General features: G+C 43.0%; 2 protein-coding genes across 2 annotated transcripts in view; one reads left to right on the forward strand and one right to left on the reverse strand.

Annotated features, from left to right (window-relative positions):
* Nucleotides 1-2,458, forward strand: part of RYR3 (ryanodine receptor 3) — a 524,410-nt gene extending 521,952 nt beyond the window's left edge. The window contains exons 101-102 of the mRNA XM_081795893.1: nucleotides 900-951; nucleotides 2,248-2,458. Coding sequence (XP_081652019.1) covers nucleotides 900-951; nucleotides 2,248-2,343 — 148 coding nt within the window. The 3' untranslated portion in view covers nucleotides 2,344-2,458. The remainder of the gene's footprint in view (nucleotides 1-899; nucleotides 952-2,247) is intronic.
* An 862-nt stretch (nucleotides 2,459-3,320) lies between these two features.
* Nucleotides 3,321-13,237, reverse strand: part of AVEN (apoptosis and caspase activation inhibitor) — a 197,630-nt gene continuing 187,713 nt past the window's right edge. The window contains exons 4-7 of the mRNA XM_060619687.2: nucleotides 9,611-9,681; nucleotides 7,702-7,797; nucleotides 4,573-4,924; nucleotides 3,321-3,793 (exon numbers count right to left, since the gene is read on the reverse strand). Of these exons, the coding sequence (XP_060475670.2) occupies nucleotides 3,678-3,793; nucleotides 4,573-4,924; nucleotides 7,702-7,797; nucleotides 9,611-9,681 (635 nt within the window). The 3' untranslated portion in view covers nucleotides 3,321-3,677. The remainder of the gene's footprint in view (nucleotides 3,794-4,572; nucleotides 4,925-7,701; nucleotides 7,798-9,610; nucleotides 9,682-13,237) is intronic.

Genomic DNA, 13,237 nt, shown 5'->3' on the forward strand with positions numbered 1-13,237 from the left:
TGGAGGTGACTGGGATGGATGTCCTTCTATAAAAGGGGAGCATTTGTGAGGACTCGTGAATAGAGGAATGTCAAATGGTGCTATGCGGCCCGCTTGTACGTCTTCCCAGAGCACTATGTATTGTAACAATGTCCCTTCTGGCTCTGCGCAGCTCTAGCAGCAAGCTTGAGAGAACCCCCTTATTCATGTTTGAAACTCCCCCTAAAAACAGTGCTTTGTCAAATAAGTGTGCGAGGAAAGGAGTAATGTCCTACATGCCCGGGTATCAGACCTCATAAAGCTACTGGCCATACCTTCTTCTTAGTCTGATCAAGGAAAAGGGAGAAAGGAACCAAATCTGTTCATAGCTTCTGAAGCTATAACCCTAAGGACACCCCCAAGGATGTGAAATCTGGGGCCCGGGTCCTCCCCGCCTCCAGCCTCACAGTCCTATACTCAGAGGGCAAGAGACTGGCTCGTTTGGAAGTGGTCTCTGAGATCATGCACTGTGAGCTGAATGATCAGCCCCCGCCTCCATGGATCCTTGTGTGTTCCGGAAAAACAGACCCAAACCTCAGACCCATCACAGTTAGAACAAGTGAGACGACGTGGACTTTTCTCGGGTATCCATAATACAAACAAAACTATTTCTGGAAGAGTCGCAGCAACTTAAGGAGGTTAAATACTTTCCACCTTTTCCATGACCTATCCTTACACACACACGTCATTTCAGTTCTACGTTCACCTATTAAGAGCGTTTTAGTCACCATTTGGTTGGTTAGGGCTTTTTAAAAAGAGGGCCAAAATGCTTCCTCATAAGTTGTCTTAGCTCAAGGTTTAGGGACAAAAGAATTTCTCCTCACAAAGAGTAACCAAACTAATGTCTTTTTCTCACTTATACCTTTTTTCTCTTGTTCCAGGTTCTTCCTGATGTATCTGATTAACAAAGATGAAACAGAACACACGGGTCAGGTGAGAAATAAAGTATCTTAAGAATCATAGCCCTGCAGTCTAGAGTTTTCTGCACTTAGAATTAGATTGACTAAATATATTACATTGGATTAGAAAACATGTGACAAAACACCACTCTTCCCCCGCTACCTGAACTCATAGCCAGTGAGGAAAATGGTCTGAAAGTCTTGTCACAGAAGTGTTAGCAATGCTTGTCTCTCTGGCTGGTGGGTTATGAGTGTTGGTTTTTTTGTTTGGCTACGTTTTCTGACTTTCGGTCATGATTTAAATTGCTTTTGTAATAACAACAAAAAGAAAATGGCATGAGCTTAAAACAAAAGAAATAATAAAATAATTCTTTGATTTAAAAAAAAAATCATAGCCCTGCATTGAGTTTCCTTTTCAGAAGCCTTGAGACTCACCAGAGCATCGAATGTCTGAAGTAGACCGATGTTTCCCTTAGCGTCTCACATGCGTTCTTCCTCTGTGTTATTCCGCCATCTCTTTGTGACCTGAGAAACCCCACATCCTAAGGCAACTCCCATCTATTCCTCAAGACTTTCTGGTTATCCTTCCCAGCTAACACTGACATTTTCTAAACCCTTATGGTTACTGCTTCAGAGTAGAATAGCTGGAGGTGGGGAGAACATTACAGAGAAAAAGACAAGGAGAAGCTGAGTGGGCGGCTTAACAAAGAGAGTAAAATGGTGTGAGAGACAGCCTGAGAAAGATAACCACCTCATGTGTGGGTGACGCAGGGAATGTGGAGGTGTGGATAGTATGAGTGAAAGTATGTGTCAAAAGGGATTCTGTGACTAGGATAAAGAAATGCAAAGATAGAGAACAAGGGAAGAGAAGGTAGGTTATCAAGTATTCCAACATCATCAGGGTTGTAGGAAAACTTCACAGCTCACACACTTGTGAGGCACTTGGTTCTGGATCTGCCTTCAGTGCCCCAGGTGTCTGCCCGAGCTAGCACTCACTGTCCCCTCATTGTGCATTATTCTGCCTACTACCAAGTACCAGTGGCATAGAATGAGCTTATTTCTAGATCTTTAAGCAATTTACTGGCAATCATTGCATGGTGTTCAGTGTTGTGAGTTTTGCGGGGGAAGGAAGGAGGAGTCGGGTAGGGAATGACGTTTTGCTCTCAAAATAGTCTAGGCTGGGAACAGAGCAAGGAAGAAGGTTCTAGTTGGGCCTCATATAAATGAAACCCCCTCACCATTCCCAAAGGGATACCTACAGAGTAAAAACAATGCAGGTTTTAGCTTACTGTGGTTTCAAAAGAAGTACCCTTTGTTCCCATTGTTTCAGGAATCTTATGTCTGGAAGATGTACCAAGAAAGGTGTTGGGATTTCTTCCCAGCTGGTGACTGCTTTCGGAAACAATATGAAGATCAGCTTGGATAAATCAGAAAGAAACTCCACAGTTCTGGACAACTTCCAGTGGAATAAATCCTTTTACAGTTCTGCAAAATAATTGAAATGTGACATATTCTAAATGCCTCCCTTATGAGAAAGTGTTTGTTAAAAATATATGAGATCGTGGAATTGATTTGGCTTTTTGTGCCTAATGGACATAGCCCTGTGGGAGACAACCTCTCAAAATGTGAAAAGAGGGCAAAGAAGCCAGGAAACTATAATTGAATACCTTCAAGTTTTTCAGTTGTAATGGAACTGGTTTGTCACAATGGCAGTCACTGAGGAAAGGACTAGAAATATGAAGTCTTCAACAGACTGTACCTGAAATTTTACGCACTTGAATGTCACATGACAGTATCCACTAGTGACTCATGATCTGAACTACAAAAATGATTTTAACTGCAAATTTCTCCCATGGTACTTGCTAGTGAATGTATTCAGAATCAGCTTGAAAGGCTTTAAGCAGTTACAGAAATAGAAAAAAAAAAAAAAACACACTTTGTCGACACTGAAATATCGATTAAGTGCCTTAAAAAATCTCTTTAGATATAGCTATGCAAATTTTTTATGTTTATGTCCCAGATGGACATAGTTCCATTAATTAGTTGTGATCTTCTGTCTTTATGAAACTGCACTTGAAGGTTACTCATATAATTTTTTTTTCCAGTAACAGCTTGTCAACTGCTGTTATTAGAAGTACTGTACTGAAAATCCAGAAAAAGTTCAATCTTATGCCAAATTGAGTACTGCTTTCTGGTCCCCTTGTAAGTAGTGGAGCTGCTGTGTTTAGGTGAATCTCCTTAAATCAAAGGAAGTGCCCACTGCAATAAAGTAATACACCCCACTCTCTGGTGTTGGCGTCTTGCGTTGCACCTCTTGCGGCTGACTCCGCAGCCGCACTGGGACAGCTGGGAAGAGGGACACGACACAAATGGCCTAAAACCCCACCCAGGAAAGAAAGGAAGTCCACACACCAGCGTTCATTTATTTGGGCCAAATGCATGCCTTGTTGCTTGTGTCTATCAGCAGCACCTGCTCTGACGTAAACATTGAAAGGAAGGAGGCTGGAAACAAGAGCCCTAACATCCCCTGCCCTTAAGGGATCTACTAGATCACTAAGCCAGAGAACAAATGCAAGGAGCTTCTTAAAGGTATAGTCTCATGTTGTGGAACACAGAGGTAGGCTGTACCGCGGCAAGCGTTGACGGCGTGGGGCATGCTTGTAAACCAGCTGTTCTGGAAGGACAGCCCTGGGCCCGCCCTTGCTGACAAGGCCACCAAAATTTGCTTCAGGCACTTTTTTTCATTTTTCTTTCTATACGTTAGGAAATCATGCTGTCCAACCAGTCTTCAAGCTCTTCCTCGGTAACAGTTTTTGATGTACTTGCTTGCTCCGGTTCCACGTTCTTTTCTTCCACCACAGAGGGCTCTGCAGGAGCTGGGGAAATAAAAGCAGTGTTAACAACTGCACGTTGGTCCCCAGAGTGAGGGTTAAGGCTGCCTTGGGGCTTGTTCCATGACAGAAGTCAGCCCTACCTGTTTGCTTACAACAAGGGGAAATGTTCTGTTATTCAATCAGTTACAGTAATATCCTCACAATAAATGGTGTAGAGATTTGCCCCTCTAGTTATTCTGAAGTTGCCTTTTACCGTTCACTAGTTTCTTAAAAAAGACCAACAGCTCAGTTTTCTTTTGACTATTGTAGCACTCCTGGAAAGTCTTCAAAGGTTCTCAAAGGCAGTATGTGGATGCAGCAGTCACCCTCGGCCTCTCCCTATCAGACGGGCCACTGTCTTGCAGAGCGCACACAAGGGAGGGAGTGCTCTTTTGTAAAAAATAAGATGGAAATAGCAAGCAAGAAGTCTGGAGAGTTGGTTAACTGGCCTGTTCAGATAGTCGATTAAAAGGCCTGCTGATGCACAGCTGAGGACCAGGAGAAGCTTAATGCCTTTTTATAGCGCGAGTTCAATCTGCAGCCCCGGGTTTAATATTGCAGTCAGGCAGGTAGCAGCTTTGGAAGCCGGGTGTATCGAGTGGGAGGAAGGGTGTCAGAAAGGTCAGCTCAGGGGGAAGTGGGGATGTGAGCACAGAAATAGATGTCCACGGACCACAGCAGATCGATGTCAGACGCTGATGGAGATGTGTATGGTCGGGACACAGGTGGGGCTGTTTGCAGAAAAACAGGAAGAGGGATAGGGAATCAAATGGAAGCCATACCTTTTTCTTCTGGGGCCACCTCCCCATCTTTCTCAGATCCTCGGTCCTGAGATGTCTGGTCTGGTAAGATGTTCTCTCCCTCTTTTATAGGTGCATCTAAACTCAGGAGCAGATCTAACTCTTCCTCCAAGGGGCCTGCTGCTGACTGCAGTGGGCCAGTGGGTTCCCGGGAACCCTTTGTGGGACCTGGGCTATCTTTACCCAGGTACATGGGGCAGCCAGCAGCAACAGACTTCAGCTCAGCAGACCCCCTTCCTCCAGGACCCAAGGGCCCTTTTAACTGCATCCCTCGTCCCTTGCCTTCATCATTTCTCTTTGGTTTCACCTGAGGAAGCTCTAAAGGAAGGGTGGTCTGAAAGAGAAGCATAAAGAGTTAAAAAAATCTTGAGTCCTGCCACATTTGGTTAAGTAGAAACAAAAACAAAGGAAGCCAAACTTTGGGCAATGGCTAATTCTATCCAGACAGCAAGTCCACAAAGGGTCTCGAATTCAGGCCCTGCCCCAGCACCCTTCCTTACTGATGGGGGCTAAAACATGGGAGACCTCACTGAAACACAACAGGGCTGGGCCTCCCCCTCTGCCCCACCTCCACTGTGTGCTAACTCAGAGTTGAAATCAAAAGGGCCATGTCTTTCTATAACTGCCCTGAGAGCTGGCAGCACCACAGGTCTATATGAATGTATGTATACTTCCATCTGTGAGGACATAAACATCTGTAAAAGGCACCGAGAAGCAATCAGCCAATCAATGTGTGAATAAGAAAGGTGAAGGGACAAGCTCCCCAAGCTAAGAGGGACGCTTGCTAACATTTGAGTAAAAAATGCCAGACAGGAAAGAAAACATACTTGATTACATTCGTAAAAAGTACAAAAATGGGCAAAACTAATCTTTAGTATTAGGAATCAGGATAGTAGTTTTTAGGGCAGTAGTGACTCGAGGGAGGGGTGGCTTCTGGGGTGCTGGCAATATTCTGATTCTTGCTCTGGATGCAGATTCCATGGTTATACATACTTATGCGTGCACTTTTCTGTAATGACTTAACAAAAGTTAACTCTTCAGGGGACTGTAATGTGGAGCGAAGACTGAGAAGCTCTGTTCTGGTGGGGAGGCGGGGAAGCATGGGCTGACCAGCATGGCAGCAGGGTGGGTAGATGGAGAATGAGGTTCAACTACTGTTGGAAGACCTGTCCCTGCATTTAAGCATCCTGAGCAGATCCAGCTTGCTAATGACCCCTCAGGGCTTTCAGAGCAGTATGGCTTGACACATAAATATTCATCCATCATTCTCAGTGTGCAAGATAAAGCTGGGATGTGGTCTTTAATTATAATCCTGGAGTCCTTGAATTTGTTCTGGATTGGGTGTCTGGTGTTGCTTTTTAAACTCCCCCAGTAATTCAAATGTGCACACACAGTTTGCTCTACATCACTGGGTGGGGTGGGGTGAGATTTAAAACTAGGACCCGGGTTTTCAAAGTTCCTGTGATTGTTTTATACCTTTCTTCTAAGGCCTCCACTGATATGACACCCTCACTTTCAAATGCTCACAGCGCTTCCTGTTTCTCCCTAAGTCCTGAGGCCCCATCACCTTCATCTCAGTGCTACCCTGATGTGTAGTGCTAACAACCATTTCTCATTCTGGGGGACCCAACGATGCATGGCGGGACTTGGAACATCTCTGGACACCCAGCAGAGACAGCAGTGGTTTCCCAATCCATAAGAAAACCCCAAACACTTCTAAAGCTCCATGGCGATTCCCCCTTAGAGGCAAATGCCGTCCTCTCTACTTCTCTGCCCTGCCCTTAACTGTCCTCCAGCCCTGAATTCAACCCGCGTGGGTAACCAATTTGTGCATCTGCTCCAGCGTAGCATCACATTCAGGTGCAGAATGAAGCTGATCATTTTAGTTGCCGCGATTCTATTCACAATTAGGACTGCTCAGGGTTTCGCTTTTTAAAAAATTCAGTGGAGCCACAATTAACATTTTCAAGTTCCTCTAGTATCATCCACTGGGCCTCCTCGTCTCAGTTCATTATTCAACTGCTGTCTTACGCTGGTGTCTCCTACATTTATGTTTTGAGCCCTTAATTCTGCACCATCAATTTCTCTATCCAACTACTGTTTGCACTTTGCTATCTCAGAGGCACAAACCCGTAATGTCCCAACCTCGCCTTTCCTGATGCTGCCCCACCGCCTAGGTGCACAAGCTGCAGAGCCTAGAACAATTCTTCGCTTGCTCTCCATTTCCAGTACTTGACCAAGTCCTGCCAGTTTTACCCACAGGTGCTCAAAAGTAAAGTCAAGCTCTCTGTCACCTCCACCATCATCACCCTAGCCCCAGCAACACGATCACACAGGGATCCCACGGGACCCGTGCAGCGGCCTCCTGTTTTGCTTCCCCTCCTCCACTCTCCTCCGCCACGTGCCCGCACACACACATTTACCAGACACTTCTGCCTATTCCCCTATCCTGCAGCCAGAATGGTCCTTGCTTTTATCATTATGAGCAGTATTGCCAAGGTAGATCCGGTTGGGTCACTCTTCTTTAAATTCCAACTCAGACGTTGTTCTACTTTGGATCTCAGCTAATCGGACACTCCTGCAGGAAAGGCATTCTTAAGCACACCAAAGTAGATCGGGTTCGTTATTACGTATGCTCACAGCACACTAGGCTTCTCCTTCGTAGGACTTAACGCAATTGGGTCACTTGCTTGATACTCCAATTTCCCAACAGATTAAGCTCCAAAGAGCAGGAACGATGTCTGTCTGATCACCCCTTAGTGCTAACAAAGAGTCTGGCACATAAGTTTGTGAGTAAAATACCAGCTAGACTTTATCTTTTTACATTTCATTCAGTTCCATTACCTTTGATCCTTCAAAATGTTTCAAATGTAAAATGTTAAAAAAAAAAAAAAGAAAGAAAGAAAGAAAGAAAGAAAGAAAGAAAAAAAAACTCTAAAAATTACTTAATTCTCCCTTAAAACTTTTCAAAATGCTACCTTGATACAAAACCCTCAGATTTACGAAAGGAAAAGCTCACTGAGAGACATTCTGCAGAGGGATATTTTTCACTCGTTTTTTCTTCTGCTGCCCTAACCCACACTGGCTGGAAGATGCTATCGGGGTTTTTACCTGGACCAATTCAGCAGCGACATTGAGTCGGAGCGAAAGAGGCAGTTCTTGAAGGGCGCGAACCAATGACTCACAGTCCACATAAAATGCCGAATTCTATCAACAAACAAAAAATTACAGATGTATCAGGTGATGATTACAAATGACCTTTTAGAAAAAGGCAGAAGATGATAGAAATAAACCATCATTATAACCCCAAGTTATATCCTATTATTAGTTCCATTTGACAGATGAGAACACAAGAGAAGGAAACAAGTCAGCCCAAGTCCTAGAACGAAGATACACCCACCTTCAGGCGTGTCTCTCCAAGGTCTGTGCTCTTACCCACATGCTAAACTTCCCCCCAGAAGAAAATGAACATCAAACTGCTGGTACTAACTGGCCCAGGACAACCCCTGAAGCCCCCTCCTCTGGGAACACTGCACCCCAATGACATCCTGACTCTCAGCACGGCCGGTCTTTCAGCTCTCCTCCCTTGACAGGACCCCCCAGAATCACACTCCTCCGCCGAGACGCAGCCACCGATCTCTTTCCCCGGGTGCTGCTCTCCATCCCTGCCAGCCCAAAGTGGTCCCCACCGTATTATCTTCATTCACTGATGACACCACTTATTTTATGTCACGCTTTTTCGTTCATTACAAAAATATTTACTGATCATCTACTTTAGGTCAGCCACCGTGCTAAGGGCAATGCACGAGCACGGTCTCTGGCTGGTTCACCTTTGAACAGGCTGCATCTAATAAAATATCTAGTAAAGAACAAGTTCTCAGTGTTCTGATGAATGAAGAAGTTTAGGATTATTTGAAACCCTCGGGATAACTGAAACATTCTCTGAGAGTCAACACGGCCCAAAAGGAGTTGAAATGTGAGAGGTTATCTGTTTGCAATTTGTCCTAGAATGCTAAACTGCACCTCAGGCATCTGCCCACACCGACTCAAGCAGACAAATAGTTTTAATTCCCTACTTTCTCCATGGGGTAATACATACCCTATGTAAAGTGACAGGCAGTCACTTTATAAGTAACACCCCCCACCGCACAGTGTGGTAAATCAATGCCCATCCCAAACAAGTAGACATCACACCAGTCCAGGGGTAAAATGAACCACTTACAGTGTGCGTGTGTGCGGAGCTAACAGCAGAATGGGGAGGAGGGTGCCCGACCCTTGGGCTTCAGGTCTGCTATTCAGCCACCTGCCTGAAGCTGTGGACAGATTGTCTAATCATTGTACCAGACAGTATGCCCTAGCCATGGAGTCAGGGAGCCCATGACAAGCCACCACTCATTCTCTGTGCTTTGTAAAAGGGTAAGAACACCTGTCATCTCTCATATGGAAACAATCAGTCAAATCCCACTTGGAAAAGAATCAAAACTCCTTGGGATGGAAGTATGGCACGAACACAAAGCGAATGAGGTGGTTGGCCTTTCTGGATTCGCTGAAAGGCTTCTGTGATATTTGTCGTTATTTTTATAGCTTTATTCTTCTAATTATAGATAAAGAGTTATCTAAAGCTATAAACTTGAGGATTTTTTTCACCTGATACCAAAAGCAGTATGAGGGGGAAAAATTACTTTTCAACTCCAAGGGGAAGTTTCACAGAAAGGGAAAGAAGAGAGGCCCAATGGCAGAGCAATCCACACAAAAATCATGACTATAAACTCACTACCTTGCAGCCCAGTCTATGTGAGGAATTCACACAGATGGCCAGGTGTAAAGGTGAACTCTAGCTTCAAAGACCTGTATAATTTAAGCTTCCCAGACATTTTCTGAACGGTTTCTGTAACAGAGACTAAACTGTACATGAATGACTACTCTTTTCTACACGGAGACTCTATCTCAACAATAATGTAAGGATGTTAGTCTCCAGCCTTGAGCAGAGCCAACCCGCATTCGAGACAAACCATCTTACCTGTTTTGGACACGACACTTCACCATCCCACTCCTTCTCCTCGACAAAGCGGAACTGAGAGAATGAGTCCCCTAGAGATAGAAGAAAAAAAAACCCACAATTTTATGCAAAAGCCAAAGGAAAAGGCTCAGTTCTCTGTATTTCCCCTCTGGCATAAAAGTGCCACTTCTGAAGAGCTAACTGTCCTGAATTCGGCGACATCATTCAGTTGAAGTTCTTGGCTTCCACATCCTTACACAGCAATCTGTGTGTGCCCTTGAAAATATTGTTGGTGCCATCATTCACCGTTTCACCCAATTCTCAGTAAGCCACCATCTCCATGCTATTCGAGAGGCAACAAAATAGTTCAGGCCTGCAGACATGGCCATCTACTCGTATTTAGCACATTTTCATCTCATCTGCTTAATGTATGCAAGGAAACAGAGATTTATGATTTGGGGAGCAGGTGCAGCTGAAAAGGCAGAAGAAACGAATTGAAGGAAAGAAATTCTAGACTTACCCACGATATGACAGACTTTTACTATCTCTCTCAGGTGAGGTGACCGTCCTCAACCATCACTCTAAAACTCACCTGGTTAGAATGTCACATGCAAAGTAAAACTCAAAGAAGGTGCACAAAATTAGTTCATGTGAGTCCTGGTGCGCTGCTCTGAGCTCGTGGAATAAAGGAAAATGAACACGTAAGATCAGCATAAACAAGCGTGAAAGATGATCCTGGACAGCAAGCTTTGACACAGGGCTTATTTTGTAAATGCATACTTATTTGGTTATCTGCATTAAGAACATCTAATTTATACATGAAGAATTCTTTCTCTCCCTAGCTTTCAGGATTCTCCAAAATGTGATCCTCCCTCAATAACCCATGTTTGCTTCCTATTTCTTCAGACTTTCTGCTCGAGTCAACCTCTTTTCACGTTCCAAACATACTTCATATTCTATCCTAGGCTCTTTCATTTTCAATCCTCCCCCCTTGTCTAGAAGACCCACACACTTCTACCCATTCATATCATATTTATACTCTTTTGTGATACCTCTCAGGTGACTTAACCATAGAATCCATTCTTCTAAATTAAAAGAGGAAAAAGGAAGTGAAGAATTCAAAATTAAAGAGACAAAGATAAAATTAGACCCTATACTACCCCCATCATTTCCAAAACACATGGGTCAGAAATATGAACATTTGGCAAGATCAAATTAAAAGCAAAAAGGACCAAGAACACCACTATTAGAAGGGGTAAAGTTAATACTCTTAGTCATCGGCAAATCAATTTGATCCCTCAAAAATTATGACAATAAAGGATCTGAATGATATAATAAGGTTTTTTATGTATATATAGATATGAGTATGTACACATATATATTATGATTGTATCTGTGTACTCTCTTTATAAATATCTGTGCGACATTAGTTTTTAAAAAGAGCTATAAAAAGGCCACCAAAAACCTCAATAAATCTGAAATGTAGCAGTATTTGCTAATGATAAACATTTATAGCAGATATAAGCAAAGGGTTAATATCTCTTACATACAAAGAGCTTCTGCAAATCAACCAGAATAAACCACCTAGTAGAAAAAGAGGAAAAGGAGTGAAAATAAGAAATACCATTTGCTAATATATATAAATAGATATTATATATATAATTATATATATACACATATATGAATAAATTAAAAATCAATCTGGTAGATTTTTTAAAACTTGACCAAATATTTGAATGCCATATTCACTGTTATTTTTGGCATTCCTGAACTTCTATAATATAAATAATGCTATATAATATATAATAATGCTATATAATAATGCTATTATAAATAATGCTATAATCATTATAAATGATGCTAAGACTGCATAGAATAATATATAACCAGCACAAGGTAACAGTAATACAAACAAGGCATGCTAGACTGTCTAATATTTGAATATTCACTTTCAAATACAGGTAAGTTTCCAACAATGGCTAAATAGCTTGATGTAAACCAATCCTCTTACTGAGAACAGCTTAGGAACACTAGGCCAAAAAGAGCCACTTAGCACACAAGCGACAAAGGTCTCAGAAAGAAGAGAAGCTAAGGAGGTAAGCCTGACATTTAGAACTGCTTTTCCCTTTGAGGCATTTATTCATTCCCACAGGTGGTCCTGAGAAACTGAAGAACTGAGCATAAAGTAACAACCAGGGAATGCAGAGCGCTTTTGCTAGTTTTATGGTACAGGGCAGACAAAAATTGGAATTCAGGGCCCAAGGATGAGGAAGAATCTTGGAAAACCCAAGACATTCACATGGGAGCCCTGATGAGTACATATTAGAAGTGGGAGTTGGGGGGCACCTGGGTGGCTCAGTTGGTTGAGTGTCCAGCTTTTTATTTTGACTCAGGTCACAGTTGTGAGATTGAACCCCATCAGGCTCTGTGCATGGAGCCTGCTTGGGATTCTCTCCCCTCCACCATTTGCATGCTTTCTCTCAAAAATAAATAAATAAACATTAAAAGGAAGAAGGAGGAGGGGGAAGAGGAGGGGGGAGGAAGAGAAGGGGGAGGAAGAGAAGGAGGAGGAGAAGGAGGAGGAGAAGGAGAAGGAGAAGGAGAAGGAGAAGGAGAAGGAGAAGGAGAAGGAGAAGGAGGGAAAGGAGAAGGAGAAGAAGGGAAAGGAGAAGGAGAAGAAGGGGAAGGAGAAGGAGAAGGAGAAGGAGAAGGAGAAGGAGAAGGAGGAGAAGGAGAAGGAGAAGGAGTAATGGTGGGGATGAAGTAGGAATAAGCCAGACCTCCCACAATCTGAGGCAAAGCTATAAATCATCTCAGTCTCTGATTCTGCCCATAAGAAGCAAAAGTAAATCCTTTTTGGAGGAAAATGACATTATCAATAGCCTAAAACTATCTCTACTATTTTTCATAACCAGTGTCCAGAGTTCATTAAAAACCATCAAGCATATCAGGAGAGGAGACCAAGGTAACAAAAAACTAAGGTGACGGGGGGAGGGGGGGATAAAACCCTAAAAAGATCCACAGAGGTTAAGATATTTGACTTATCAGACATGGATTTTATAATTGAGCAATGTAAACATTTTAAGAATAGGAAAATCTACAAAATCACAATGACATCCACGAAGTCATCATGATTCATATAAAATGTACACATAAAAAATACAAAGAAGAAAATGCTTGAGGAAAATGAGATGCTGAAAACACAATTTGCTTACAGTAATCAAACTTCAAAAACACATTTTTAAAATTATAATAAATAAATCGTAGAGAGGCCAACATTGAAAAATAAGCTTGTTCAAATGCCTCCAAAAGAACACCAACCCCTCTGATCCTGTCACTGAAGGTGAAAGAGTATCCAGACTTGTGGAAATCATGAATCTTAGCATTTCAAGAGTGCTTCTGGAAAAGGTGTTACCGAAATTCTTCTTCCTCAATTATACCGCAACATGCACAAAAACAATGGTGATAGTACCAAATGTGCTACTCCTCTACCCTGTGCATCAGACATTTGGACATGTAGACCTCCTTTAAGTAAAACAGCACAGGGGCACCTGGTGGCTCAATCAGTTGAGCGTCTGACTCTACGTTTCGGCTCAGGCCGTGATCTCCCGATTTGTGGGATCAAGCCCCATGTCCAGCTCTTCGCAC

Source organism: Panthera onca, chromosome B3, assembly GCF_046562875.1.
Source record: "Panthera onca isolate mPanOnc1 chromosome B3, mPanOnc1 haplotype 2, whole genome shotgun sequence".
Taxonomy (NCBI): domain Eukaryota; kingdom Metazoa; phylum Chordata; class Mammalia; order Carnivora; family Felidae; genus Panthera; species Panthera onca.